This window comes from Leguminivora glycinivorella, chromosome 7 (assembly GCF_023078275.1).
Source record: "Leguminivora glycinivorella isolate SPB_JAAS2020 chromosome 7, LegGlyc_1.1, whole genome shotgun sequence".
Classification (NCBI taxonomy): Eukaryota; Metazoa; Arthropoda; class Insecta; order Lepidoptera; family Tortricidae; genus Leguminivora; species Leguminivora glycinivorella.
In genome coordinates this window covers 8,213,067-8,240,355 of record NC_062977.1, presented here as the reverse complement: position 1 = coordinate 8,240,355, position 27,289 = coordinate 8,213,067, and the positions used below count along the sequence as shown (strand labels likewise).

Genomic DNA, 27,289 nt, shown 5'->3' with positions numbered 1-27,289 from the left:
CGCCACCCCTGAGTAGGCCGCGAACTCGCGGCCGCCAGGATGTACTTGTAGCGCGGCGATAGAATCGCGGAGTGAGCCGCCCCTGGCGGCGGTTAATAAGGACGCACCGACTCGATAAGCTACACGCTACTCTCTAGCACAGGTCCCGCAGATCAAATATTATTGGAAAAAAATGAGCGAGACGTTTGTGAATGGGGCAAATGCACCGGACGTCTTACCCTAATGATAACGCGCTTGCGGTCGGCAGTGACAGAGCAACGGAACGAGAGGTTACAATTTACCACATGAGTTGCATTTGAACTTAAGAAAGCAACTTGATTTTGTTGTGTTTTGAAAACTTGTAGTGCACGTGCGCCAATATATAAAATAAAAAAATAACACTTTCGATTTGTAGCGGTTTAACTTAACCATGGTTTAACAATGCCGGTTATATTTTATTATATTTTTTGGTGCCGGTTATATTTATATTTATTTAATAAAACATCTTACATAGAAACTTAAATGTAAATACAATGTCCCCCAAAACTGTTTACACATCATAACTATTCAAAATTTCAAATCAAACTCGCTCATAACTATTCAAAATTTCAAATCAATATCATATATCATCTCGCTCGGATCTAGAGCAGAGCCCAAGTGGGGAAGTACCTCCACCTTACAGAAGACCGCAGCCAAATAGCACTAGGACCCTACTCATAGAGTTGTGTTCCTTGCCGGTGAGTAAGGCTGCCAGAGCTCAAAGAGGGTGCGGTGTGCTGGTGACGGAAGGACCTACGGAACTAATTTGTTCCGTCTATTGTTTCGGCTGTCGTCAGCAACCCGAAACCTCCTTAGAACTTGTACTTTCTAATATAATTTTTGTTGTATTTTCTAATAGGTTGGCAACGCGCATGTGACTCTCCTCGAGTTGCACGCGTCCATAGGTTACGGTGACCGCTTTCCATCAGGCGAACCGTATGCTTGTTTGCCACCGACGAAGTGTAAAAAAAAAATTGTAATGTGACAGACAGATCGAAAGATGGATAGAGTTATACTACAAAGGTTCCGTTTGTATCTTTTTGGTACGGAACCTTAAAAAGTAAAAATACAGTCGCCATCTGATATATCACTTAAACGCTTTGATAAAAGACGCGTATTCCGATAGTTGTACGAACGAAACGAACCATCAAATATCACTGGAATGAGATTGTTTCGAATCGAATTGGACGTCGATAGTTCGAATGTGTTTCGATATGGACCTACGGTATTGTTTTCAGCTTGATGTACCTACAGAATTTACAGTTTACATTAGGTTTAACGCATGCAGTGTTCTATATTCTACGGGTAGGCAACTTGTACTTGCTAAATTGCTACAGGGTATATTTTTAGTAGCACAGGTACATTGTTTACAACTTATTTACTCCCGGGTGTTAGTTCTCAGGTTTGTCTATAATTCAACGCTATAACAGCATATTGTTTCATAAAACGGACTACCAACTGTGCAACAAATACTACTTCTTCGAGGTACCTACTTGATGAAGTGCAGTTTTATTTAAATTGTTTGCCGACCTAGGAAAGCTGAAAAAATAGTAGTTGACAAACCATAAAAAAATAAAAAGCTGTATATATCCAAGTCTACTTTAAAATTACCTAACTATGAATTGAAGTTTTCAATCAACTACTTATCCGCGATTTAGGTCAACGCAACTGATGTTGACGAAAATAATTCGCATAAATAACTAAATAGTTCATGCGCGTGTATACAGGTTGACAAATATGTACATAGGTACCTATTTAATAATGGATGTGATTTATAATTATCAAGTTCATTTTATTGACGTCAGCTATTATAAAACACGAAAAACATTTATGTAAATGAAATACGTTTATTAAAATAAGAAAATATTAATACAATCAAATAAATAAAGCATATAAATTCAGTACTATACTTGTATGTATAAATAGGTACCCTTAATCCCCTTTTGAGACAGAATAGTAAAAAACTCTTATATCTAGAGCTTCGCTTCAGGCAGTCATTTTCCCAGGCGCTTCTTCAAGTTTTCGGCCAGTTTATCCATGAACTCGAACGTTTCGTAGTAGTCCGACCGCTTTACATTATTCATACCCTTAATGCAAATAGCAAGATCTTTAGTCATGACGCCTCCTTCAATCGTGTCGATGCACACGCTCTCCAGGGTCTCAGCGAAGTTCTTCAGTGCAGCGTTATTATCTAACTTGGCGCGATGTAGCAAGCCTCTCGTCCATGCGAAGATGGAAGCAATAGGGTTGGTGGAAGTCTCCTTTCCTTGTTGATAGAATCGGAAGTGCCTGGTCACGGTACCGTGGGCGGCTTCAGCCTCCACAGTCTTGCCGTCGGGGCAGATGAGCACGGAGGTCATGAGACCCAGAGATCCGTAGCCTTGCGCGACAGAGTCCGACTGGACGTCACCGTCATAATTCTTGCAAGCCCATACGAAGCCACCTTCCGATTTCATGGCATAAGCGACCATGTCGTCAATCAGCCTGTGCTCGTACCAGATACCTGCAGCTTCGAATTTTGTCTTGTATTCCTTGTCGTAGATTTCTTGGAAGATGTCCTTGAAACGTCCATCGTATTTCTTGAGAATGGTGTTCTTGGTGCTCAAGTACAGGGGGTATTTCCTGTCCAAAGCGAATTTGAATGAGGAATGCGCAAAGTCGACAATGGATGCGTCAGTGTTGAACATGGCGAGAGCAACTCCGGGGCCCTTGTATTCGTTTACGACGTGCCTAATGGGCTCTCCAGAGGGAGGAGTCCAGATGAGCTCGAGTGTTCCCGCGCCAGGAACAACGAAGTCGGTGGCCTTGTACTGGTCGGCGTGAGCGTGACGGCCGATGATGATGGGCTTCTCCCAGCCGGTGACGAGGCGGGGAATGTTCTTGCAGATAATAGCTTCCCTGAAGACGGTACCTCCAAGGATATTACGAATGGTACCATTGGGACTCTTCCACATTTTCTTGAGTTTGAATTCCTCTACTCTCTTCTCATCGGGAGTGATCGTGGCGCACTTGATGCCGACATTGTATTTCTTGATTGCGTTGGCGCAATCGATTGTGACCTGGTCCTCAGTCTTATCACGGTATTCCATGCCCAAGTCATAGGTATGCAGCTCGATGTCCAGGAACGGCAGAATTAGCTTGTCCTTGATGAGGTCCCAGATGATTCTGGTCATTTCATCACCAAGGATGTCAACGACGGGTCCAGCCTTGATTTTCGACATGTTGTTTTTTCTGTAACAATACAAAATAACGTTAAGTAAATGATGTAAGAATGTGGAATACCTACTTACAATAAAATTGACGTATCATCCAAATAACTACTGTACCATTTGTACTAATTAGTATTAACGTATTTGTTTACGGGGCGGTGCTAAATGAATGATGTTTAGAAGGTTATTTTCCTTACGCTATGATAAGCGAGTTACTTTTGTACATTTATTATCGTCATACTCCTCGTCGTGTACCACCTACTAACTTACTTATGCAGTTCAACCCTCTAGATATTTAATCGTGTTTTCTTAATTGGGTACTTGACACATGATAATTAACATTGTGGTTTATGGTTTATATACATTTTCAGTTTTTTTTATTTTCAATGCTATATTTATAATTTAGGTTTCCTACTAATTATTTTTACTTTCGTTATTGACTGGATTTATTGTGCTATTGTTGGATATTATTATACAATATCTAAATTATCAAAGGTCACGCGTGTTATCACATGAATAACAATAATATTATAACATAGGTAGGTCAATCACTCGCAATAGTAACCTTGATAATGAACGCGCAAACTATTTATACAAATGGTAGAGAAACTAGTCCGATAGATTAAAAAGAGCATAAAAATTGGGACTGGTATGTCATATGCCTTTTAAAGACACTTTTTCTAATAAATGTTAGGGCTGCTTTAAGTTCGGCAAAAAAGACAGAAAATACTTTTAAAAATAATTTTTAAAACACACCTAGGTACAGAATAATTACATAGAACGCAATTAGGATCTCCCCTTGTGATATCGCATTACCATATGTCAACATAAAAGTACCAATTTGCTAATAAGCAAAGAATCACCTATTTAAAGACGCCTATTAGATAATTATAGCAAAGAACACGTTACAAGTTCAACAGCCATATTTAATTCTAACAATAATAATTGTTAGCGTAAGTAGCTACCCAATTATAATGATACGTGACTATGTACGTGCCGTGTCAGTGCCTCTTGCTATGTTAAGTTAGTTATTTTTTAATTAACAATAAAGCAAAAAATACTTTTTTTTTACTCTCTTTTTTGATTTTTGTGACTCAAAAAGGCAATGAAAACGGCCACTTAGCTAAAAAATATGTTATATAAATCATTTAACTACATTAATAAGCTATCTGTTGTTTTTTAAATTTCTAGGATCGGATAATAAATAAGCAAACTACAAGCAGACACCTGTAGGCGGGGAGTACCGCTTGACACGCGTTCCCATACATTCGGCGTCTACCAAATTACACCTCGCGCAAAATTCGTTTCAAGCAGATATACCTCTAATCTTATTCATCGTAACCTATCAATATTGGTATAATTTGAAAGTACAATTAAAGTCCTTTAAGAAACAATGTCAACCATTTTCTTAAAATCAATAATCGCCAGTCTACGGTGGTTACAAAGAAAAAAAGCGGGGATGCAATTTGACTGGTTCCCTAGGTTTGATACCCTAGACGGGTTTAAAAGAGGAGGTAAAGGTGACATATGGGTTGTTCTCTGGCCTGAAAGCTACACAGAGGGCCAGGGGAGGAAAAACTAGGGTTTAAGTTTAGTTTTAAGTTATTTTTTCTTTTTTTTGTTGATTTTATTGTGTTTAATTTTTTTGTACTTTTATCAAGAATACACGCTGGTTTCTTTTTGTGAAAATGCCCTTTTTTATGAGAAATGCGATGAATTTCATGGCATTTTCCGATAGAAACTAAAATTAACTTTCAAATAAGGCCACATAGTCATACTTTTACTTACATAATATTAAGGGTAATAGCCCCGGCGGAGTAGTGCAAGCGGGACAGCAGTGTAGCAATCCATAGACCTGACTTCACTGGTTCCTCAGTGCCACACATAGTCTTACGAGGCGGCCTGCGTGCCCTGCTCTCTAATATGTGGGTCAATACTGCTTCAACGCAAACGATTGAGATGTGTGATTTTTTTGACACTGAGTGTATTTGCAGGAGCTGCATGTACTTAATAAGTGTACCCCAACAGCTATTTCATATTTATAACGCATTATTAATAATAAATATGTTCTTAATCTTATCTTGACTTCTGTTGAATAATTATGTTTTGAGAAAAGTGGCTAAAAGTGATGATTATAATTACTAAAACATTATAGGTAACTTCATTTTAGTGATTTAATGTGTATAACGACCGAAGTCCAATCGTTTTGATTTTAAGATTACTTTTTAATACCTACTGGGTCAAAAAACCGCACCTCTAAGTCGTTTGAGTTCAAACGGTATTACTTGGTATTACCCTTATTATTATATAAGTAAAGGTATGACTATGTGGCCTTATTTGAAAGTTAATTTTAGTCTCTATCGGAAAATACCATGAAATTTATCACATTTTTCATAAAAAAGGGAATTTTCAGCAAAAGAAACCAAAGTGTATCCTTGATAAAATTACAAAAAAATTAAACACTATAAAATCAACAAATAAAAGAAAAAATAACTCAAAACTAAACTTAAACTCTAGTTTTTTCTCCCCTGACCCTCTGTGTAGCTTTTAGGCCAGAGAACAACCCATATGTCACCTTTACCTCCCATTTTAAACTCGTCTAGGGTATCAAACCTAGGAAACCAGTCAAATTGCATACCCACTTTTTTCCTTTGTAACCACCGCAGACTGGCGATTATTGATTTTAAGAAAATGATTGATATTGTTTCTTAAAGTACTTTTATTGTTCTTTCAAATGATATCAATATTGATAGGTTACGATGAATAAGATTAGAGGTATATCTGCTTGAAACGAATTTTGCGCGAGGTGTAATTTGGTAGACGCCGAATGTATGGGGAACGCGTGTCAAGCGGTACTCCCCGCCTACAGGTATCTGCTTGTAGTTTGCTTATTTATTATCCAATCCTAGAAATTTAAAAAGCAACAGATAGCTTATTAATGTAGTTAAATGATTTATATAACATATTTTTTAGCTAAGTGGCCGTTTTCATTGCCTTTTTGAGTCACAAAAATCAAAAAAAAGTATTTTTTGCTTTATTGTTAATTAAAAAATAACTAACTTAACTATACTTTTCACATATAAGAAATCTTAATCAGCATGTTATACGCTTTCAATCGACACCTCATTTTTCAAAATTGGATAAGGGGTTCTAGACAAATTGGCAAAAAATTGAAATTTCGGGACCGCGATCTTTGTGACGTCATAGTTAACCCCCCCACAGTCTGAGAATGCGACAAGTCATTATTTCGTACTCAGTAAAGTCTACCGATCACAACGATACCACTTGTCAGCAGTATACTCTCCAGTCACATCAACTTTTTCCGAGACCCTCTCGCCGCTCTACTATATAGATATCGCGTATGTGACGTGTTTCCAAAATATGAATATCATGTTTATGGCAATTTTACCATAAACAACAAAACTTTGATAAATGTATCAAATCACACCACAAAATGAGATAGGGCGCGTTATCGCGTGTAGCTGTATGGTAGAATAAGTACCCAAGTTTAAATAAAACTAAACCGCTCATAATCTAATATTAAAATATAAGCTTTTAAGTATGAATCGTGGTTTCTACACCGTGACATGTACTTAAATTAGTAAAATTATATCCAAAAGGTAAATCAAATTTAATAATTTTAAGAGTTTTAAAATATGCTTTGGAGACATTGTTCTAAATATTATTATAATGTATATACATGTAGAATTGTAGATATCTAATGCTAGCTAGGTTAATTGTTCACTCCAGCTTTTTGGGTAACATGACAATTGTAGACTATGCTTTGTGTCTATAAAAGATAAGGGTCATTCATAAGTGTAACCAGTCTTCTAGGGCTCGTTTAATTCGTACTAATTTACTAATTTCGATGAAATTTATATCTTCAGCTAGAAACTAGATTTTGTTTTGTTCAGTAAAAAAACTATTAAAAAGAAAAATTTGAAATAAATATCATACACGAAAGAAAAAACGGCAAGGCCCACTGGTGGCCGAGCCGGGAATCGAACCGTCCGCCGCGGCAGGGCGGGCGTGTGGTCTAGTGGTAAAGACGTTAGCCGCGTAAGCTGAAGACCCGGGTTCGATTCCCGGCTCGGCCACCAGTGGGCCTTGCCGTTTTTTCTTTCGTGTATGATCTCTATTTCAATTTATAATTTATATATAGTAGTGTGACTACTTGAACAAAAAAACAAATCAAAAAATATTTAATAAAATAATTTGATTTGTTCCTAGTTCTATTAAAAATAATTCAACTCTATTTCCTACACCATAAGTTGAATTATCATTAACTTTTTTTGTTTTGTTTTGTATGACTGGAAATTTGTTTTGTATGATAAGACCTTTTGAAGTTCGCCAAGAATTTTGGAAGATGTAATACCTACATATTTACCTAAAGAACATTTTTTTATATACATTTCTACTATTTCTAGAACAATATATCCTGTAACGTTAGTAGACACGCGACGTGAATTAAAACTGTATTTCACAATAGAAACAGACATGCAATGTCTATAAAAATATTTAATAATTAGTAATTAAATTGCTAATTACGTTCACCCTATTTATTAAGTTTATTATATGCTAATGTACTATATGGCAGCAGCGGCTGATCCATCCATACCAGCCGATTCCCACAGGCTTGCCTAAAATTGATTACTAGTAAAGTACCTAATGTAAAGTAAGGTTTTGGGTGTTGAGACTTAGCTGAAATTTTCACTAGCCGCCACTGTTATATGGTAAGTATTCATGAAGTAATTTTATTACCCTAATTGGATTAACTTTTAGTATATTTAAATAGAATATTCTATTAGCCATATTTAGTTTATTACATTCATGACTAATATTCTAACCATTAAGACGATACGGTAGGGGTCAATTCTCCATACAAACACTCTCGACTATTTCCTCCCTGGTTTTTGAAGATAGAGCAATGATTTATTCAACTCAGATTGTTATTATTTTTATCTGTGTCGGACCGTTTTGATTTTTTTGATATTCTGCTTTTTAAAAACTCTAGAGCCAATCAAAAATTTCCAAAAACGGCCTTTTTCATTGTGGCGCAAAAAAAGGTGTGATACTCAAGATTGGTAACAACTAACCAAAAAAGCTAAACGGTCCGACATAGATTATTTCATTGTTATTCAGGAGGATCCATTCTTGAGGAGCTACGCATAAAGCGCCGACTGTCAACAATATGCCAGGACCATACTCTTAGTTATTTCGGTCACATTTCACGTCGCCCGCCAGATAGCCTGGAGAGAATAATTATGACGGGCAAAGTTGAAGGCACGAGACCTCAGGCACCTCCCCCTACTAGATGGTGTGCTCAAATTACTGCACCCATGCGATTAAAACTGCACGAGGCCATGCGCTTGGCGAGGAACAGACGCCTATGGAGAGACCTACCCCCTTATTCATAAACGTACACTAAAGTTATCAAGGCGATAAAGTTCGTTTGTCCCTTTCTATCACACCAATACGTCGGAAAGGGACAAACGAACTTTATCGGCTTGACAACTTTAGAGTACGTTTATGAATAAGGGGGTTAGTCTTCAACAGAATGACATGATGTCACGATCCTCAGCATTGAGGGAATGACTAAAGAAGAAGATTCAGATTCTCAAATTTCGTTTCGATTGATTTAGTTTTGAAGGAGGAAAGAGTCGAGAGCGGAACCTGGATTTTAAAGATTTTTTTTGAAATATCTTTTGACTGAGTTGTTCTTAATGGACATTTTTTTTTCGATAAATCTAGTTAATAACACTTGTATATTTAACTAAAATTCCCAAGTTTAAAGGGGGCTCCTTTCCATTTTAGCATTTTCGCTACCGTATCCTCTTAAGGGTGGACTAAAAACTTGACCGAGAACTCAAAATCCCTCAAAAGTAGATTTTTAAATCAACACTCTTATACTAAAAATACAAAAAAGGAGTGTTAGTGACGGTCATCTTATGACCAATATTTTTTTGGGTTTTGGTTTAAGAACTCATTAATCTCTGTATCATATACCTTTTTACACACCAGCAAATAACACTCGAAATAATAGGAATGACCCCAAAAACTAAACATGTTGTCACTATCTGATTATGTTAGTTATATGTAAGGACATAAGGTCATTACACAGTTCCTTGCATCAACCACAGTTAACAAACACATCAACAAAGTCTATAGAAAATCCCATACAAAATATTTAGCCAACGCAAAATTCATTGACAGATGGATTGGTGCAATCAACCCATATTACCCTGATTAGTTACAATACAGATAATACAGACAGTACACATGGTCTAAAGTGGGTATATCGCTGGCTATAATGTTAAAAATACTTTTAATACTGACTAGTCATTTTGAATCAAGGTTGAGTATTGAGTGTTATCTTTTATATAAAGTATACTGTCTTAGTAATAAAAAAACTACAAAATTAATTAGACTAGAGGAGTAGGTATACAGTTATAAAACTAATCATTATCATTTAACTGTTTATTTATACACAATAATACAAACTACACTATTTTTTAACCCTACAACTCAGTAGTATAGATATTCTGTTTTTATCCAGAATCTTGATAACACTTATCACTAACTGATAAGTTTTAATAGTCATAGGTGAAACTGCTGTATCCAGTGTATTAAAATTAACCATCTGAATCAACATAGCCATATGAATTCTCAAAAGAATGCAGTAATTATATCACCTTGTTTACTGCAAATACTTTTCTTATTTGCAATGCAGTATTACTATAAAGTAGATTTATTGCTGGCTGTTTTTACTCTACTGTTAGTAATTGTTACCATTAACTATTTAAAATATAATTAAAAACAAAAAACAAATTCCAGAAAAAGAATAAATGACTTACATGCTTATTATATACAATTATTCATGAACTAGGGAGTCTCTGCCACTAGCAACAGGCAACTGAACTCGGATTTTTACATTCTAATGGCAATTACACTTGTAAATCAAGGAGAAACCTTGAAAACAGGTTGTCGTCAAGTAAACAACCAGTACAAAGTTCAAGTGCCAACACTACTACAAAGTCCCTATAATAAGTCCATAACTGAAACTATCCAATATCCATCGGAATGTTGATAACTTTTATAAAGAACTTTTTAAATTATGAATTAGTGAAAGTCTAAATTGCTTACCAAGTGTTAATAAAACCAAATGGACACGTCGTACCTTTCCGACTACCGCGAATCAACTGCTCTGTCTGTTGATAGTAATTGTTATCAGAGTATTTTTGACTGAGCAATTGTATAGTCATTATCATTCGGTTTCTGGGAGTACAATCGGCCACATCACGACGTTATCGCCTAATAAGAGTAATTAGTATGCGCATGAAAAAGCATAAAATAAGTGTAATTACTGTCACCGAGAATTTAGCACATTCGATTTTAGAATAATCTTCATAAAACAAATGGTTTATAATACACGAAAATGAACTACTTACCAATTAAATTAGCAGTGTAGTAGAACCCAGAACTGTCGAGCCGACGAGCCGAGCCGTTTCTTCCGTCACATTCACGCATCGACCTTTCACGTCACGGTTATTTATACTAGTGCTGTGCACTTGTACCGTTGGTGTTTGGTTTATTATCGATAGTTGTATTATGGCCGCTGTACACATATGGCCAACGTTTCCACCAACCCTTTGTGAAACCCCTTGGCCAAGATAAGAGCCGCTGTTTACACATTGGCGAACCACTCACTTGGCATTGGCTCTTCATGAAAGATGGACGTGGAATGGAAAAGTCTAGGAAATTCTAGGTCATAGACGTTTTCAGAAAAATTTGATTAAAAAATAATAACCCCGTAGTAAAATTAAATTATTTGAAATATTAACAATTTTTTGAATATTCTGATAAGAACATTTATCTTTTTTAGGAAATACATTAAACATTTGCAAGGTTATTTTATTTCCTAAAATCTACATTATTATATTGGCATAGATAAACTTATTATTTTCGTAAATATTTCACTACTGTCCTCTCTGACGGCTGACGACCAACTGAATGAAGCGCCAACGTGTAAACGCAGTTGGCCATTGGCGCCAAGATCCTTTGATGGCCCCTGTACACACATGGCCAACAGCTCCACCAACCCTTTGTGAAAGCCCTTGGCCAAGATTAGAGCCGCTGTTTACACATTGGCGAACCAATCACTTGGCATTGGCTCTTCATGAAAGATGGACGTGGAATGGAAAAATCTAGGAAATTCTAGATCATAGACATTGACAGAAAAATTTGATTAAAAAATAATAACCCCGTAGTAAAATTAAATTATTTGAAATATTAACAATTTTTTTAATATTATGATAAGAACATTTATCTTTTTTAGGAAATACATTAAACATTTGCAAGGTTATTTTATTTCCTAAAATCTACACTATTATTGACATAGATAAACTTATTATTTTCGTAAATATTTCACTACCGTCCTCTCTGACGGCTGACGACCAACTGAATGAAGCGCCAATGTGTAAACGCAGTTGGCCATTGGCGCCAAGATCCTTTGATGTGTGGACAAAAAACCGACACGAATCGGTTGGCCGGCAAGCGCTAGCGCCAACTGCCAACTTACGGCCAAGTAGCCCTCTACACACATGGCCAAGGGGGTTGGTGGAGCTGTTGGCCATGTGTGTACAGCGGCCTTGATGTGTGGACAAAAAACCGACACCAATCGGTTGGCCGGCAAGCGCAAGCGCCAACTGCCAACTTACGACCAAGTAGCCCTCTACACGCTTGGCCAAGGGGGTTGGTGAAACCGTTGGCCATATGTGTACAGGGGCCATTACAAATGTATAACTACCATAGATTTATATATTATTAAGCTAGATTGAGTTGTTAGGCCAAAAAGTGTGTCGACATGAGAGGGTAAAGTTGGGGCTGGTGTCCCTCTCGCACTTATTGCCACTGTCAAAATCATTTGAATGACGTCATCACTGTCATTATTTGGGGATACCAGTCAATATTCAAAGTTACTACCAAATCTACTAATACCGAATTAAAGGTTTTTTTTTAATTGCGCAAATCTTTGGTTTTATGGCTTCATAATAATGACTTACCAATTCGTTACAAGGTATTAATATCCTTGCCTCGATATAATACAAAAGTAATTTAAGAAGTTTATAAACTTAGTTATCATACAGGTAAAAATACTACTACTATAGTAATCTCTTTAACACTGGTCACACGTGCGAGAGGGACACCAGCCCCAACTTTGACCCTCTCATGTGGACACACTTTTACTAGTCTAATAAGAACGTCTTTCTGCGCCGGTGATAAAGTTCAATTTAGTATGGCAAAAAAGTGTGAGCTCAGTCCCTATTGAAAGTCCATGATAACTACAGTGTAAGGCTCCCCACAGACAGTCTTAAAAATTCATAATCTTAAAAAAAACTTGTATGCAATCTGACAGTTCAAACTGACACTGACAAGACACTGACAGATCTGAACTGTCAGATTGTATACAAGTTTTTTTTAAGATTATGAATTTTTAAGACTGTCTGTGGGGAGCCTAAGGCTTCCCACAGACAGTCTTAAAAATTCATAATCTTAAAAAAAAATTGTATGCAATCCATGGACTTTCAATAGGGACTGAGCTCACACTTTTTTTGCCATAATAAATTGAACTTTATCACCGGCGCAGAAATACGTTCTTATTAGACTAGTAAAAGTGTGTCCACATGAGAGGGTCAAAGTTGGGGCTGGTGTCCCTCTCGCACGTGTGACCAGTGTTAAAGAGATTACTATAGTAGTAGTATTTTTACCTGTATGATAACTAAGTTTATAAACTTCTTAAATTACTTTTGTATTATATCGAGGCAAGGATATTAATACCTTGTAACGAATTGGTAAGTCATTATTATGAAGCCATAAAACCAAAGATTTGCGCAATTAAAAAAAACCTTTAATTCGGTATTAGTAGATTTGGTAGTAACTTTGAATATTGACTGGTATCCCCAAATAATGACAGTGATGACGTCATTCAAATGATTTTGACAGTGGCAATAAGTGCGAGAGGGACACCAGCCCCAACTTTACCCTCTCATGTCGACACGCTTTTTGGCCTAACAACTCAATCTAGCTTAATAATATATAAATCTATGATGCAATCTGACAGTTCAAACTGACACTGACAAGACACTGACAGATCTGTCAGTGTCAATTTGCATACAATTTTTTTTAAGATTATGAATTTTTAAGACTGTCTGTGGGAAGCCTAACATAAACAAGTAGACAATGAATGATGGCGCCACATTCTTTGTAATTTTCGTAGCTGTCACATTATGGCACGCCACAGACAGTCTTAAAAATTCATAATCTTAGAAAAGATTTGTATGCAAACTGACAGTTCAAACTGACACTGACAGTCAGTGTCAGTTTGCATACAAATCTTTTCTAAGATTATGAATTTTTAAGACTGTCTGTGGCGTGCCTAAGGGCCCGCGCACACGGATGCAACAGTTGCACGGCGACATTTTTTGTCTCTGTCGTCACTCCGTAGACGCACGACAGAGACAAAAAAATGTCGCCGTGCAACTGTTGCATGTCGTCACTCCGTAGACGCACGACAGAGACAAAAAATGTCGCCGTGCAACTGTTGCATCCGTGTGCGCGGAGCGTAAGGCTCCCCACAGACAGTCTTAAAAATTCATAATCTTAAAAAAAACTTGTATGCAATCTGACAGTTCAAACTGACACTGACAAGACACTGACAGATCTGAACTGTCAGATTGCATACAAGTTTTTTTTAAGATTATGAATTTTTAAGACTGTCTGTGGGGAGCCTAAGACTTATGATTATGACGCAAAATAAAATTCGTGAGTGTGGCAACAATTTTATAAAGAAATTGCACAACAGCATGGCAAAAAAAAAAAGATATGGAACATTTTTTTATCATAGCAATGTTTACTGTACAGATACAAAAGTAACACAACTGTTGTCTCATGCAAAAACGGTTTATATCAAAGGCGCCCCTATTAATTTCTACTCTTTTTTGCCATGCTATCCAACATTCCAACCAACCATTCCACCATTCAAAACTATTCTGGGCCAAAGACCTTTACAGGGGACAGCGCGATCACATTTTTTGCCATACCAAATTGAACCTTATCACTGAGCCAGAAACGCGTGTGTTGTGTCGTGGCCTCCAAGGCGAACTGATGAAAGTACACTGTAGTCCCAGTTTACCAATTCACGAAGATCTCGAGGACTTCGGAAGGAAACGGCTTAAATCCCGGAAACCTCCTGCACTACTGCCGAAAACTTCCATGACCACCTTTACCATGGAGGAAGCATGGACCACAGAATGGGAAACCCTCAGATCAGACAAACCACTTCTCTACCCTATCCCTGTGAGTACCCCCAGCAGGTTTTGAGGAACCTCGGCGGGTGTGGTCTGCACTTAACCGCCTAAGAACAGGAGTTCGCAACTGCGGCCATCAATGGTACAAATGGGGCTGGAGCTCCTCTCCTGCCTCCAACTGTGGGCACCCTGATCAGACTATCAACCATATCATTCTGGAATGCCCCCTAACTAAATACACAGGTCATATAGACGACTTTAAAACCTTGTCGGACGAAGCAGTGGCGTACCTGGCAACGGCAAAAATTCAATTTTATTTAAGTTTCTATTTTATAATTGTAATCCAGTGACGTTGAGTGTATATAAATGCCATACGATAAATAAATAACAGAATGTTACGCGCTGAGTGAGTGGCATTTCACGCAAAGTAACAATGACTGAGTGTTACGCCCTGTCAGTTGGAAGTCGCATTAGAAGTTTCACTTCAAAAACCGAAGTACATACCTACACGAAATGCAGAGATCTTTTCTCTTGCTCCAATAAATTTGAGTAACAGAGATAGGCTCCCCACAGACAGTCTTAAAAATTCATAATCTTAAAAAAAACTTGTATGCAATCTGACAGTTCAAACTGACACTGACAAGACACTGACAGATCTGAACTGTCAGATTGCATACAAGTTTTTTTTAAGATTATGAATTTTTAAGACTGTCTGTGGGGAGCCATAAATGCTCAAAACTTGGACTTGGATACTTCGGTTTTGCGGTTAAGGGTGACAGCCTGATAATACAGTAACATTAGCATCTGGCAACATTATTAAATATAGGGTTGTGTTTCTTTCTGTAAAAACTAAAATCTGATGCATCCTTCATGTTACGGTACACGTACCACTTACGGCATTTAATTCCAAAACATTTGTTACAGATTAAGATTAATATTTAATTTTGTTTTAATGGCTTATCCAATGTCGCGTCATTTCCATTTGTGTTACGAAAAATTAACTAAATACAAAACTGTGCTATAGTGTCATTGCTATTATAAAACAGTAGGTACAGTGAAGCAAAGCGAAAACAAGCATAAACGTTTTTGAACAACATTATTTGATTTGTTTTGTACCAAATTTAACATTACGGTACAAGTATACTACTACACCTCTTGTCATATTGATATCCTTCACTACGAACGATTGATTCATATTTTTGAAGATGGAGCAAGCGAAGTGGAGTGCTGTATATCTTTCATTAAGGCGTAATTGTTTTTATTTATAATTCCATTAAATGCCAAAATTACGTTTGCTTATAAATTAAACTCATAATGTTGTGTTATGAACTCATTATTTCAGATAAATTGTGAAGAGTCGCGTTACATATACATTCGAAATGGTGGTTCAAAAGAATTGGAATAATACTGAAACAACCGCGTCTGCTTCTGAAAGCCAGACTCAAAATACAGCCACTGTCTCATGGAGTTTTCAAGCTCCTACTAAAACCTTGACTGTTCGTCCAAACACTACGTGCACGATGCAAACGGTAAGTCATGCTTTAATTATGATTCTGAATCTTGTAAGAATTCCCTGTTAAGAAGAATAACAACAGTCACTAAAATATGTTGTCAAAAAAAAAAAACAGTGGTGTTCTAGACTTGTCCTTGACATTGTGTTCGAAATTAAAATAATGTTCTTTTGTTTTAACAATAAGATGATTCAATTGTTCATACTACATACACAGTTCAAATGAAATGAAAAGCATTCAATAATTTGTATTAAATATAGTGGATATAATTATTCGTATGTAACATGCTCGCTGCAGCAGTTCGCTTAACATATTACATATCATAAATGTACACATTTAAATGGTCCCTGTACCACAGTGTCTATGTTAAATTAAAAGAAAAATATAGGTTCATAGTATTTTTAATTGTAGTATGTGTAGTAAAAATATATTCAGTTTTTATAATTTATATGTTGTTTGTACAGAAGCAGCCAATCACAAGGCAAATAGCCATTAACACACTAGCAGCGATGCACCGTCGGTTCAGCCTGCCTGGCCCAGTGCAGCCGCACTCCAGGCCCATAGCCGAGTTCCGAGCCAGCGCCAACAAGTCTTTAGACATGCTGCGCCAGACCATACAGTCAGCTGTGACCAGGGAAATTGATCAAGTGATAAAAAAGTATTTGGAAGTGAGTTATTTATACTAATAAAAACACTGTCACATTATGCCTTGGTTGTTCTAACTTGCCTAACTAGCCAGAAAGACCGAGGCCTTGTACATGACTTAAAAGAACTTAAATTGGTTTGCTGCTTTATTCCATGTTGTATTAGCACTCTCAAGGGTTAAAGTACTTAATAAAATAAAGTGATATTGCATAAATATTGTACTTATAATCTGTAATCATATTTTAAATAACTATTATTCCATTTTCTTTTCTGTCTACACTATACTACTTTGGTCAGAGGTCACTCAGTAATAAGACAAATTATTACCTATAATATGCAGTTTCATTTTTATTTGTTTGTATTTTAAGGTAAAAGGTGTGCATTAATAGTATTGTATTTAAATGAGTTTTTGTTGTGTTTCAGAAATTCTTCGTACCTGCAGTAAATAATATTAGGCTGAACTTGGGAGATGAGTCAGTTAGTGAAGATCAGGTGAGTTATGATGATGAGTTATTAAATTAAAGTTATATCTAGAGTTTTAGGTGTGGGAATGATAATGTGTACATGTCAAAAAATAATTACCAGGCTTTGAAAGAAATGTTAAAAATATTTTCTGTTCTATGGCTAGTAAACTATTTGCATATCCATAACTCTGACCAGTGCCAGACTGACCCAGTGCAGCTCACAGCAAAGAGGTTCTAAAAATCAAGGAGTCCAAACATATTATATAGGCAGTTTTTAATAGAGATGAGAGAAAACCCTTACCGAATTACCAATATGGAATCCCTGGCATGAAATAAAAATTAATAACATATCAAATTATTTTTGTCCAAAAAATAAGAGTTTCATGGAATTTAAGAAGGCATTACATTATATTATATTATTAAAGGCTGTCTTTACAGTTTTATTGTGACATGTGTGGGTCCACGGGGTTCTCAAATGTGCAGAGCCCATAGCATTTGCTACATTTGCCATATGGTTAATCCACCACTGACGTCTCCGACATATTATTATTTACTAATGAAACTAATGAAATTGAAAATAGTATGATTATTTTGCTCAATATTATTACAGATTTTAGTCATTGTTGTGCGAGTATATATGTGTAAATAAACACTACTTACCCTTTATAGTATACCCAGTGTTTCTTGCTTTTATGTAACAAAATATAAATTAAATACTAACTTGAAGAACTTGCAGTCCTTGCAACAACAGTTCATTATGTAGCAACACTAGCATAATCTAGAACTGTTACTAGTAATTACTATTGTGTAATGAAATCAGCTTTTACTGCTAATGTAATCATTTAAGTAGTACTTGATACAGATCTCAGATATCAGTCTTTAAATCAATGACATTAAAAATGTTAAAATCTGAGTCAAAATGACATTATAATTTATAACATTCTTGTTTATGCTAATAACGCTCAATTCCTATCTTGAGTCATACATAGCATAACCAACTTAGTAGTTTAAAACCAAAGTATCAAAATTGCAAACAGAACTGCAAGACACTAAGAACTTTTTATACCATTAACTTTTATCGTAATATGTTCAAATGGCAACGTCAAAGTGAATAGCGAACGAATGGAGCCGCTATCAATCCATACTTCCATACTAATATTATAAATGGGAAAGGGTGTGTGTCTGTTTGTTTGTCCGTCTTTCACGGCGAAACGGAGCGACGAATTGGCGTGATTTTTTAAGTGGAGGTAGTTGAAGGGATGGAAAGTGACATAGGCTACTTTTTATCACGCGAGCGAAGCCGCGGGCAAAAGCTAGTAGTCTATAATGTGATTAAAATGTGATTTACCAATCAGCGTTAGCCATACTAAAGATCATATCAAAACGAAATCAAAACGTTTAGACATCGTTAAGTTCGAATCGGGTTCAAGAATCAGCAGAAATGAAATCTCGACGTGTGACCGGGCGGTCAAAGGCGGTCAGCATGTTTTGGTACTGATATTATTATAGTCTATAATGTGATTAATGTTTATTATATATTACATATTTATTCAATAAATAGAAGTACCAAAATAAATAGCAGCATTAACAAGTTCGACAACAAGAACGCGCCTGGTAGGCACTCGTACTTTGCTCAGATGCCGGACAACCCGATAGGCGGGTTCTCGCCATACAAGCAAGGGGTTATAGATAACGTCCGGGTTCTGGTGTAGTGTACCATTTTTTGTCTGGTAGTGAATGTGCTACAATACCTAAAACTGAATCTAAAAACCTAAATCTCTCCTCCTTACATAAAGTTGATACCTACTTCTTATTCAGGTGCGAGCCATATGCCGAGCAATGTTGGACGCCACTCGTTTGCTCTACACAACGCCTTCGAAACCGACGCCATCATCGTCCGAAAACAGCGATGACTCCAACAGCGCTGAGAGTAAAATTAAAACCAATGTAAGTATGTTTCGAGTTTTATTTTAATCTTTAAGAAACATGAGGACACCAGACTACGAGGTGCGGTCCAAATGTCTCCGGCCCGACAAATATGGCGGAAGAGTTTTAAAAAAAGTATGGATATCATTGTGTTCGTCATTTATTCCATTTCTTTGGTGTATAGTTCCTTTAGGTGCCTGTTGGCTGTAGGTTTTTTTATGGTGTTTAGTGCTAGGTTAGTGCCCAAACTTTTATCGTGCTTACAGCGAGATGAGTGAAACACCGTGAGTTCATGAAACTTGAGACCAGCATAGACACCGCGTAGCGAGTTCTATGAATGCAATTGCTACTGTAGAAGAAACCATGGTTATGTAAGACGGGCAAAAGAAAATTAATGGAGTGACAACGTTGGTGAAAAAGTCTAGAACAAAACAAAATGCACGAAAAAAGATGCTACGGTATTCTAGGGATCACGAAATTTAACGATTTGCAACATAAAAGGGTATCAACACGGTAAATAGCAGATACTACACAATATTTTTTGTCCAGTTACGATAGCAGATTATGCAGAATAGTCTTTAAAAACTTAGCAGAGGCACAAAGGCATCTCCGTGACAATTTCCCCGTTCACGCTGCTTCATTTTACAAGGTTGCTATGACGAAATGTGTCTTCAAAAAAATTCGGCACCTACCCTACCTTATATTCGAGACGTGACCTCAAGTGATTATTATTTGTTCTAAAAACTTAAGGTAGACTGAAGTAGAAAAAAAATCTTCAGTTGACGGTGCGGTTTAGGCCGATTTGAGGACAAAAATCTTTATTATTTTTATTAGGTGATGGAGAAGCTTTTAAAGAGATTTGAAAAGTGCGTTGTGACAGAGGAAGACTATATTAAAAAATAAAAATAAAATTGTAAAGATATGTAAGCCCTTTCTTTGTTAGGCCGGAAACTTTTTGACCGCACCTCGTAAACCTAATTATGGCCTAGTCAGAAAACTCTGTAGGTACCAAGGATTATATATATTATAGGATTTGAAGTATGTGGAGGGATTATTTTGTATATAGGATTTGCATACGTCATACTAAGAATCGTTCCTCGATTTTTTAGCGCCACTATTAAATACTATTATAACTCTACTAATGATGCCTACAAATTTATTTTTTTCAAAATGTGTATTGACGTAATATCATGATTTTAAAATAAAGGAATATGTCATTTGTTTCTATAAAAAATAAAAACACGCAAACATATCTGGGGAAAATATGATTTTGACCACTTTCAGGCTGTGAAACAGCGCCATCTAGTTTTAAGCCTAAAAGGACCATGCATTTCAGGGGCACGCTTTTTTGTATGGGCTTTGTCAGTCCAGTATTAAATTGTTCTTGGTAGGTACCTACTAAAATCCATTCATTATTGACCAATAACTGTGCTATTTTAAAATGTTAAATTTATAGTTACAGAGTCCCTCGCACACTAAACGCAAAGAATCTGAGTCAGATTTCGACGCCTGCTTCAAGCGACGGAAAATCAAGCAAGAGGAGACGTCAGATAGCGGGTCTTCCTCTCCATTACCTCTGTCGACATACAGGGACCCTGAGAAATGGAACCCGAATAGGCTGACGCAAGAAACGCTGTTTATTATGGGATCTCATGCTCATAAGGTAACTAGCTTACTGCTTACTTACTGCTTACTGCTAGCCTTTCTCCACAGACGTTTTGTCTGGTTGCCTTTGGCATAGGCCTCTCCTATATTTCTCCATGTTTCTCTGTCTAGAGCTTGTCTTCTCCACAGGGCTCCAGCTACCTTTTTGAATACATTTTTTCATCTTATTTTTTGTCCACCATCCTTCCTTTTGCCATCTCAGAAGGTAACTAGCAATACTGTCTAAGTACCTCGCTTTTAACTGTGTTCTGAGTCGAAAACTTCGTAAAATAGCCTTTCACGAGGTGATAGATGAGAAAAAGTTATGTATGCTTCCAACGACTTTAGACATCGGCTCTTAATCGTCATTACCGCTGACGACATACGCTTTTTTTATTATGGGGTCTCATCATCATCTCATGAGGTGACTGGTACCTATTTCAATTTCGGTATTTGAATGTTACGTTATAGTAGTCGAATAAAAGTGATGCATGCTTCAAACGACGGATTATAACACAAGAAGGAACTCGGGTCTCTGTCGTACGAAACGCTATCTTATGGGGTTTCATTCGTATTGTATAATTTGGTTCTCCGGCATCTGAGCAAAGTTCACGAATGTCCATCAGACCATCTAGCACAACTTGCCTTGTCGCGCGAGAGTCCATACTTGAAGTCGCGCTTGATGTATGGACTCGCGCGCGACAAGGCAAGTTGTGCTAAAGGGTTCAGGCGAGCTCTTGATTGCGAAAGTGTTAATAAATTCGTAAAGCGTACGCATAAAATCTTCATAATTTAACACAGTGAACGTACAATCGTACATACCATATATGACTGAATATTCGCTTGTCTTTGCAGGTACTTGGGCTGGGCAACTGCCGTGGTCGTCTTTACACCCGCCACGCGGGTCTGCTGCGCTACCCAGCGGACAGTTCTGACAAGGAGTGGATTGCTAGCCATAACCTGGTCAATGCTGTTGGCGGGAAGACCTATATCATGGTAAGGGAATTCACTGAGATGCGCGCCATATTCGTGAACGGGTGCTGTTTGTGAAGACCGGTCTGTTTCAGCTAATAGGGGCTATGCTATTCTATGTAACATTAATTTTGAATGAGATTACGTTGAGGCACTCTGTTCGGTCCTTGTTTGTTTATTTTTCTTTCTGACTCTTGGAGACCATATACATCTCCAAGGAAAAAAGTAGATTAAGTATACATATATTTTTTTTTCCTTTGCTTAAGACAACAAGAGTCTTTTACAACTCTAAAGTTATTTTAGTTATTCGGTTTTTTTCTTCTTGTATAATTTTTTTAGATGTACTTTGACACTTAGAGACTCTATACATCTCTAACATCTCTTATTAATAATCATAATAGCTTTGTACTTTGTATAATTTCTTGTGTTAATATTTTTTTTTATGAATACTTTTGCTTATTAAATTGTATCTTGTTTTTTTTTAATGCATGTTAAATATAAGATGTAATGTTTTGAAAAGAAGTGGCCCGCCGAGTTTCTTGCCGGTCCCATAGTGGATACCCTCCTCTGAGGGGGGACTGAAATCTTCTCGAGGCTGAGGCGTAGGGTTAGAGCCGGCGTAGTTTTATTTGACGTTCATAAGCGCATTGTAATAATATAACTTGGAAATAAATATTTCATTTCATTTCATTTCATTTCACTATTGGTCACTCTTAAACATAGTCGAAATGTGTATCACGAGTTTAATTAAAATTTGATGAGTCCTACTGGTACGAATTACAACTTCCTTCATAAATAGTATGTTTAATGAACGATTTAGCACAGAATTATCAAGGATGGTTTAAAAGAACTTTATTCTCATAAAGAATTTACAAAATTCACTTACATGAGAACACAATATTTTTATACATACATACATAAATATAGAGGGAAAACAATGACATGGAGCGGTATGGTAGCTGCTGCCATGTCCTGTTCAGCAATTTTCAAATTTGTTGTCAAGTGAATCTACTGTCAAGTGAATATGTACTGTTGACCTTTTGACACATAATAAAAGTTCTAATATTTTTTATAGGTACTCGAAGACATAGAAGAACTAGCGAACAGCGAGACCTACCGTCACAACTCTTTACCAATGCTCGGCGAACTAACTGGCTTCAAAGTGCCACCGTTCATGCTCAGAAAAATAAAAGCATACGTAATGAAACGGGCACTCAGTGGAGACATCAGTAATCCAGACAGCCCACAACCTTCTACCAGTAATGACGACACGAAGTTCAAATCTGAAGTCAAATTAGAACCCGATCAAGATACTTATGACTCCTTCGATGCGTCACGTTATACTGACAACACTAGAGACTTCGCTGACGTTCCAACCAACAAAGATGATACGGATTTAGCTGACATCAAAGTAGAAGACATTGAAGATATCAAAGTTGATGGAATTAAAGTTGAAGATCTAGATGAAATGAAAGTAGACGGAATCAAAGTTGAAGATTTGGATGTCGATATCAAAGTCGAAAACATCGATGATATCGATGGAATAAATGTAGAGGATATGAAACTTGAGAAAGAAGATTTTGCTCTGTGCAAGCAAGATGATGAACAGAATCATCTAGTTGATGGCCTGTTAGAGTCTGATATTGAGTTTCTCAGCAGAAATCTGGGCAATATTGAGAGTGACGCGGACGCAAGGAAAACTATTGAGAAGTTGACGGGAGCCAATCCGGATACTATAACGCTCGTAGGAGACGAGTTTGATTTGGGGCCCACTTTGAATACCAGTAATGTAAGAACATATTTGTTTTTATTACTTATAAGTTTGTCTTATCATTTGATAAAATAAACTCTCATTTTGTGGCCAGTTTCTCTAAATATAATACAGGAAAACAAATCTAACAAGCAAGGTAAAAACACCAGTGCTTGATAATTATAACTTCACGAAAAGGATGGTACGGCCGTGCCCCTTTTTGCTCGACTTGGCGAGGGCACTGCCGTGCCCCCAGATCTGAAATAGATACCATGCTTTTCAGTTTATAATTTATATATAGTAGTATTACTACTTAAAAAAACAAATCAAAAAATATTTATTAAAATAATTTGATTGTTCCCTTCATTGCTTGATAATTGCCCAACGATGATGCCCCCTTCTGTCACATTTATTGACAATGAATTACAATTAAAAGTGATATCTACTAGGACACTGTCGAGCTCTGGTACTTTGTGTTCCAGTAAAATAAAAAACTGGTTTTTCAAAGTACATTGTTCTGATCTGTAACGAAATTGCTGCTTTTAACAGTAGTGCCCATTGTGACCAACTGGTCCTGCGTCATGAGCTTTCTCATCAACACACGCATTTAAGGGTCCCCCCACATCTAGCGTCTCGCGAGCGTCGCGTCGGGCCAACTGTATGGAAAAAGACGCTGCGTCGACGTCGCGTCGACGCGGCGTCAGGCTTTGCCCATACAGTTGGCCCGACGCGACGCTCGCGAGACGCTAGATGCGGGGGGACCCTAAGTATTCAATAAGACATACATACCCTTTCTCTCTCCAGTACTCCACCAACCAAACGAAGTGTATCACCGTGGCATCAACAACTAGCGGCATGATCCATAGCGTCCCCGTCGCACACATCCAAGCACCACGCATCACTGGTTCTACTGTACACTACTATACTAGTGTGCCGCAACGGACTGTGCATCATCTGCCTTCTGTCACTATACAGGGCTTACCGCAGTCGCAAGTGATCCGCGGGTCAGTATAACATCTATAATCACTACATCTATAACTAAGACGTAGCACATAATATTGAAGCGCTGTGCATCACCGGTTCTACTATACCTCCTTTCACCAACCAGGGCATGCCATAGTCACAGGTGCTCCGCAAGTCAGTATAGCGCTGCTAGTTGTATACCTACATCTAAGCATCGCGTATAGCAGGCTCCACTGTACGTTACTATTTTAGCGTGCCACAAGGGAATTGGCACCATTTGCCTGCCGTCACCATAAAGGAGGTCATAGGTGTTCTGCGGGTCAGTATATCGTTATTATGAACCTTAGCTGAAGAAAGCAGTGATGGGCGATAATCACTGAGCATACTCTCTTCGTTTACGTCTTTTATCGCGACCTGAGCCAGTCTCATCAAACTTTCGCCGCACTGTTTTTTTTTTTTGCAATTTTAGGAATTACATTACGCAGTGCGTTATTAATGTTATTTTATGAAATGCAGTTATTTTACCTAATCTTTACTTTTCATTTCAGAATCCCAATCAACACGAAAACCGGCACATTCAGCACCGTCATGTCCCAAGGCACCGCCAGCGCCATCATCGGCTTCGGAACTCGCACCACTAACGCCACCCCAGTCCAGTACGTCAACGTCTCCTCCAAATCCTTCCCCACTGGTAATATCTTGCACAACGCCATCGTTTCTCGTAACATTCTCAATCGTACAGCAGTCACTTCTGCTATGTCGTTCAACGTAACAACAGTCAAACAGGCAGTGCAAACTACACCTAAAATCAGCACCGTTGTAACAGCGAGCTCTGGCGACTTCGACAATATTTCAACTACCAAAGACATGATCGACAACGCGTGCAACTCATCGGTGATGCTCAAGAAAGTTCTCACTCTAGGGAGTGCCGGCGCCGCTAAGTCCTTCATGATGCATAACACACAAAAAGTGCTCTCTACGGGTTTCGCTAACGGGTCTACTCCACCGCCTAACGTGACCATCGTGAGCTCGGGTAGCACGATTCTAAGCAACGCCATCATAAATCCTACTTCAAACATAACAAGTCCCACCTCAGGCACTCTCAGTGCCACTCACGCGACTCTGTCCGCTTTGCTCGCCTCAAACGCTGAGAACGCCCAAGGAAACAAAAATAAAAATTAGCTTAGATTCCAACATTCCTAATTATTCTTGAATTCATGATCTCAAAATGTAGTTAAGGTAACTATTTATTAATACTTTTACTGTTTCACTATGTATTGAAGCTTAAGATATTTTCGTCCTGTAAAATCGAAATATAATAGAGTTCAAAATTACAAAGCTATTTCAAAATATGACGAAACTTGATCTAGAATAATTTTAAATGCGTTGTCAAAATTATAGTCTGATCAAATTATTCGGTAAACCACTCGGTAAGAGTGAACATAAGTGAACAAGAGTGTTCAACACACTTATAATTCGAGAGACATGTTTCATTGGATTTAATTACCTCTTATGTTACCTGATAACTTAGTTGCTTAAAACTGAAGTCTATTATTAGTAAGCTAAATCGGAAGTAGTAAGTTATAATTAAGTGCCAAGTCATAAAGTGTAATTGCTGGGGCCCATTTCTCGAATATTATAATATTGTCATGGCAACCCATAAGATTTGACAGTTAGTGAACTAATAATATTGATATTATCTATGACTAATTAGTCAATTATCTTTAAGAAAGGGCTCCTAGATGTTTCTAATGTAAGAAAAAAAATCTTATTTTCACGGTAAAATGTGACTTTAGCACTAGGATTGTAACTTTCTATTGTCTGACTAAAAATGATGGTTGTGTTTATTATAATATGTGCCAAGTTAGAGTACAAATAACTGTAAATCAAATCAGTATTATTTATAATGTGATACTTTCATTGTATTTTAGGGCAAAAATGTTTTTGATAGTCTATAAGCTGGTGTTTAGTTACACGTGGAGTGGGTAGAACTTTCAGGTTAGTGTTAGTGAAAGTTTCTTAAATATTTTTATTATACTTTGTCAATAAATGTTAGCTATAATGAATCCTAAAGGAAAATACATACAAAATTCGTTTACGGATTTTATTAGAATAGGCTAGTTTCCTATACTTATTGTATGCAGTGCACGAAACAAAGCGCCACATAATTAGAAGAAAAATATGGACAGTAGTGATGTTTAAACATAATTTCTATTTAAAAAGTCAAAGAGAAACATATAAAGTAAATGAATTGGCCGTGACGTCACTTCTTAGTATTTCATAGTAATTCCATATTAGCAAATCGTTTTGACAGTTCTTAAAAAAAGCTGATTTGACTAGTAGGAAACTAGCCTATTATGTAGTTAGAATGGGGAAATAGTTCTGTACATTCCTTTTAATCGACAAAATGAATGTCATTTCCTTATACGTAGAAATGTGTTGTGTAAACCAAAAATATTCCTAAATAATTAAATGCTTTAAATATGTTACAAAGAAAGACTGCTTTGCTTTGCTATTACGCGCCTTTTTGTTAGATGGTTAAATATGTTTTTATTGTGTTTTTTATATTTGTTTAAATTATTTGGCTGTACTGTTTCATTTTTATAAAACCAAAAGACTAGGCTTTCTCAGCCGTGCTTTTATTTGTGGCAATGCTTAATGTAAGCTTTATTTTTATGCTTTTTAGTTGCAATATTTATTGTTTAAATTAGGGTTGTCTTGTCAACATGTTTCGGTCATCTCAATGAAAGGATTTTACAAAACCAAGAAAAGAATTGCCATAAGAATGCCCAAGTACTTTGCTTGCTCTGAAAAAGCTTTGTTTAAAGTACCATCGGCAACACTGTTAGCTCTACATTTGTAATCCTTATTACAAGGGCAA

The 27,289-nt window shown here is 37.0% G+C and overlaps 2 protein-coding genes across 6 annotated transcripts; one reads left to right on the top strand and one right to left on the bottom strand.

Annotated features, from left to right (window-relative positions):
- Positions 1-1,851: 1,851 nt before the first annotated feature.
- On the bottom strand, positions 1,852-10,751 carry LOC125228307 (isocitrate dehydrogenase [NADP] cytoplasmic). 3 transcript variants are annotated; one of them, XM_048132815.1, is made up of 2 exons: positions 10,676-10,751; positions 1,852-3,249 (listed from the first exon to the last, which is right to left on the bottom strand). In XM_048132815.1, the coding sequence occupies exon 2, from the start codon at positions 3,237-3,239 to the stop codon at positions 2,013-2,015; it is 1,227 nt and encodes a 408-aa protein (XP_047988772.1). In that variant the 5' UTR covers positions 3,240-3,249; positions 10,676-10,751; the 3' UTR covers positions 1,852-2,012. The 3 variants fall into 3 exon arrangements, with proteins under 3 accessions (XP_047988772.1, XP_047988771.1, XP_047988773.1); XM_048132814.1 differs by lacking the exon at positions 10,676-10,751 and adding an exon at positions 10,371-10,435; XM_048132816.1 differs by lacking the exon at positions 10,676-10,751 and adding an exon at positions 10,082-10,217.
- A 4,949-nt stretch (positions 10,752-15,700) lies between these two features.
- Positions 15,701-26,571, top strand: LOC125228199. 3 transcript variants are annotated; one of them, XM_048132674.1, is made up of 10 exons: positions 15,701-15,781; positions 15,876-16,062; positions 16,515-16,712; positions 17,113-17,181; positions 18,972-19,100; positions 20,536-20,742; positions 21,579-21,719; positions 22,771-23,484; positions 24,250-24,449; positions 24,957-26,571. In XM_048132674.1, exons 2-10 carry the CDS (start codon positions 15,913-15,915, stop codon positions 25,588-25,590), a joined length of 2,442 nt encoding a protein of 813 aa, XP_047988631.1. In that variant the 5' UTR covers positions 15,701-15,781; positions 15,876-15,912; the 3' UTR covers positions 25,591-26,571. The 3 variants fall into 3 exon arrangements, with proteins under 3 accessions (XP_047988631.1, XP_047988630.1, XP_047988632.1); XM_048132673.1 differs by having other exon boundaries at positions 16,509-16,712; XM_048132675.1 differs by lacking the exon at positions 18,972-19,100 and having other exon boundaries at positions 16,509-16,712.
- Positions 26,572-27,289: the final 718 nt, after the last annotated feature.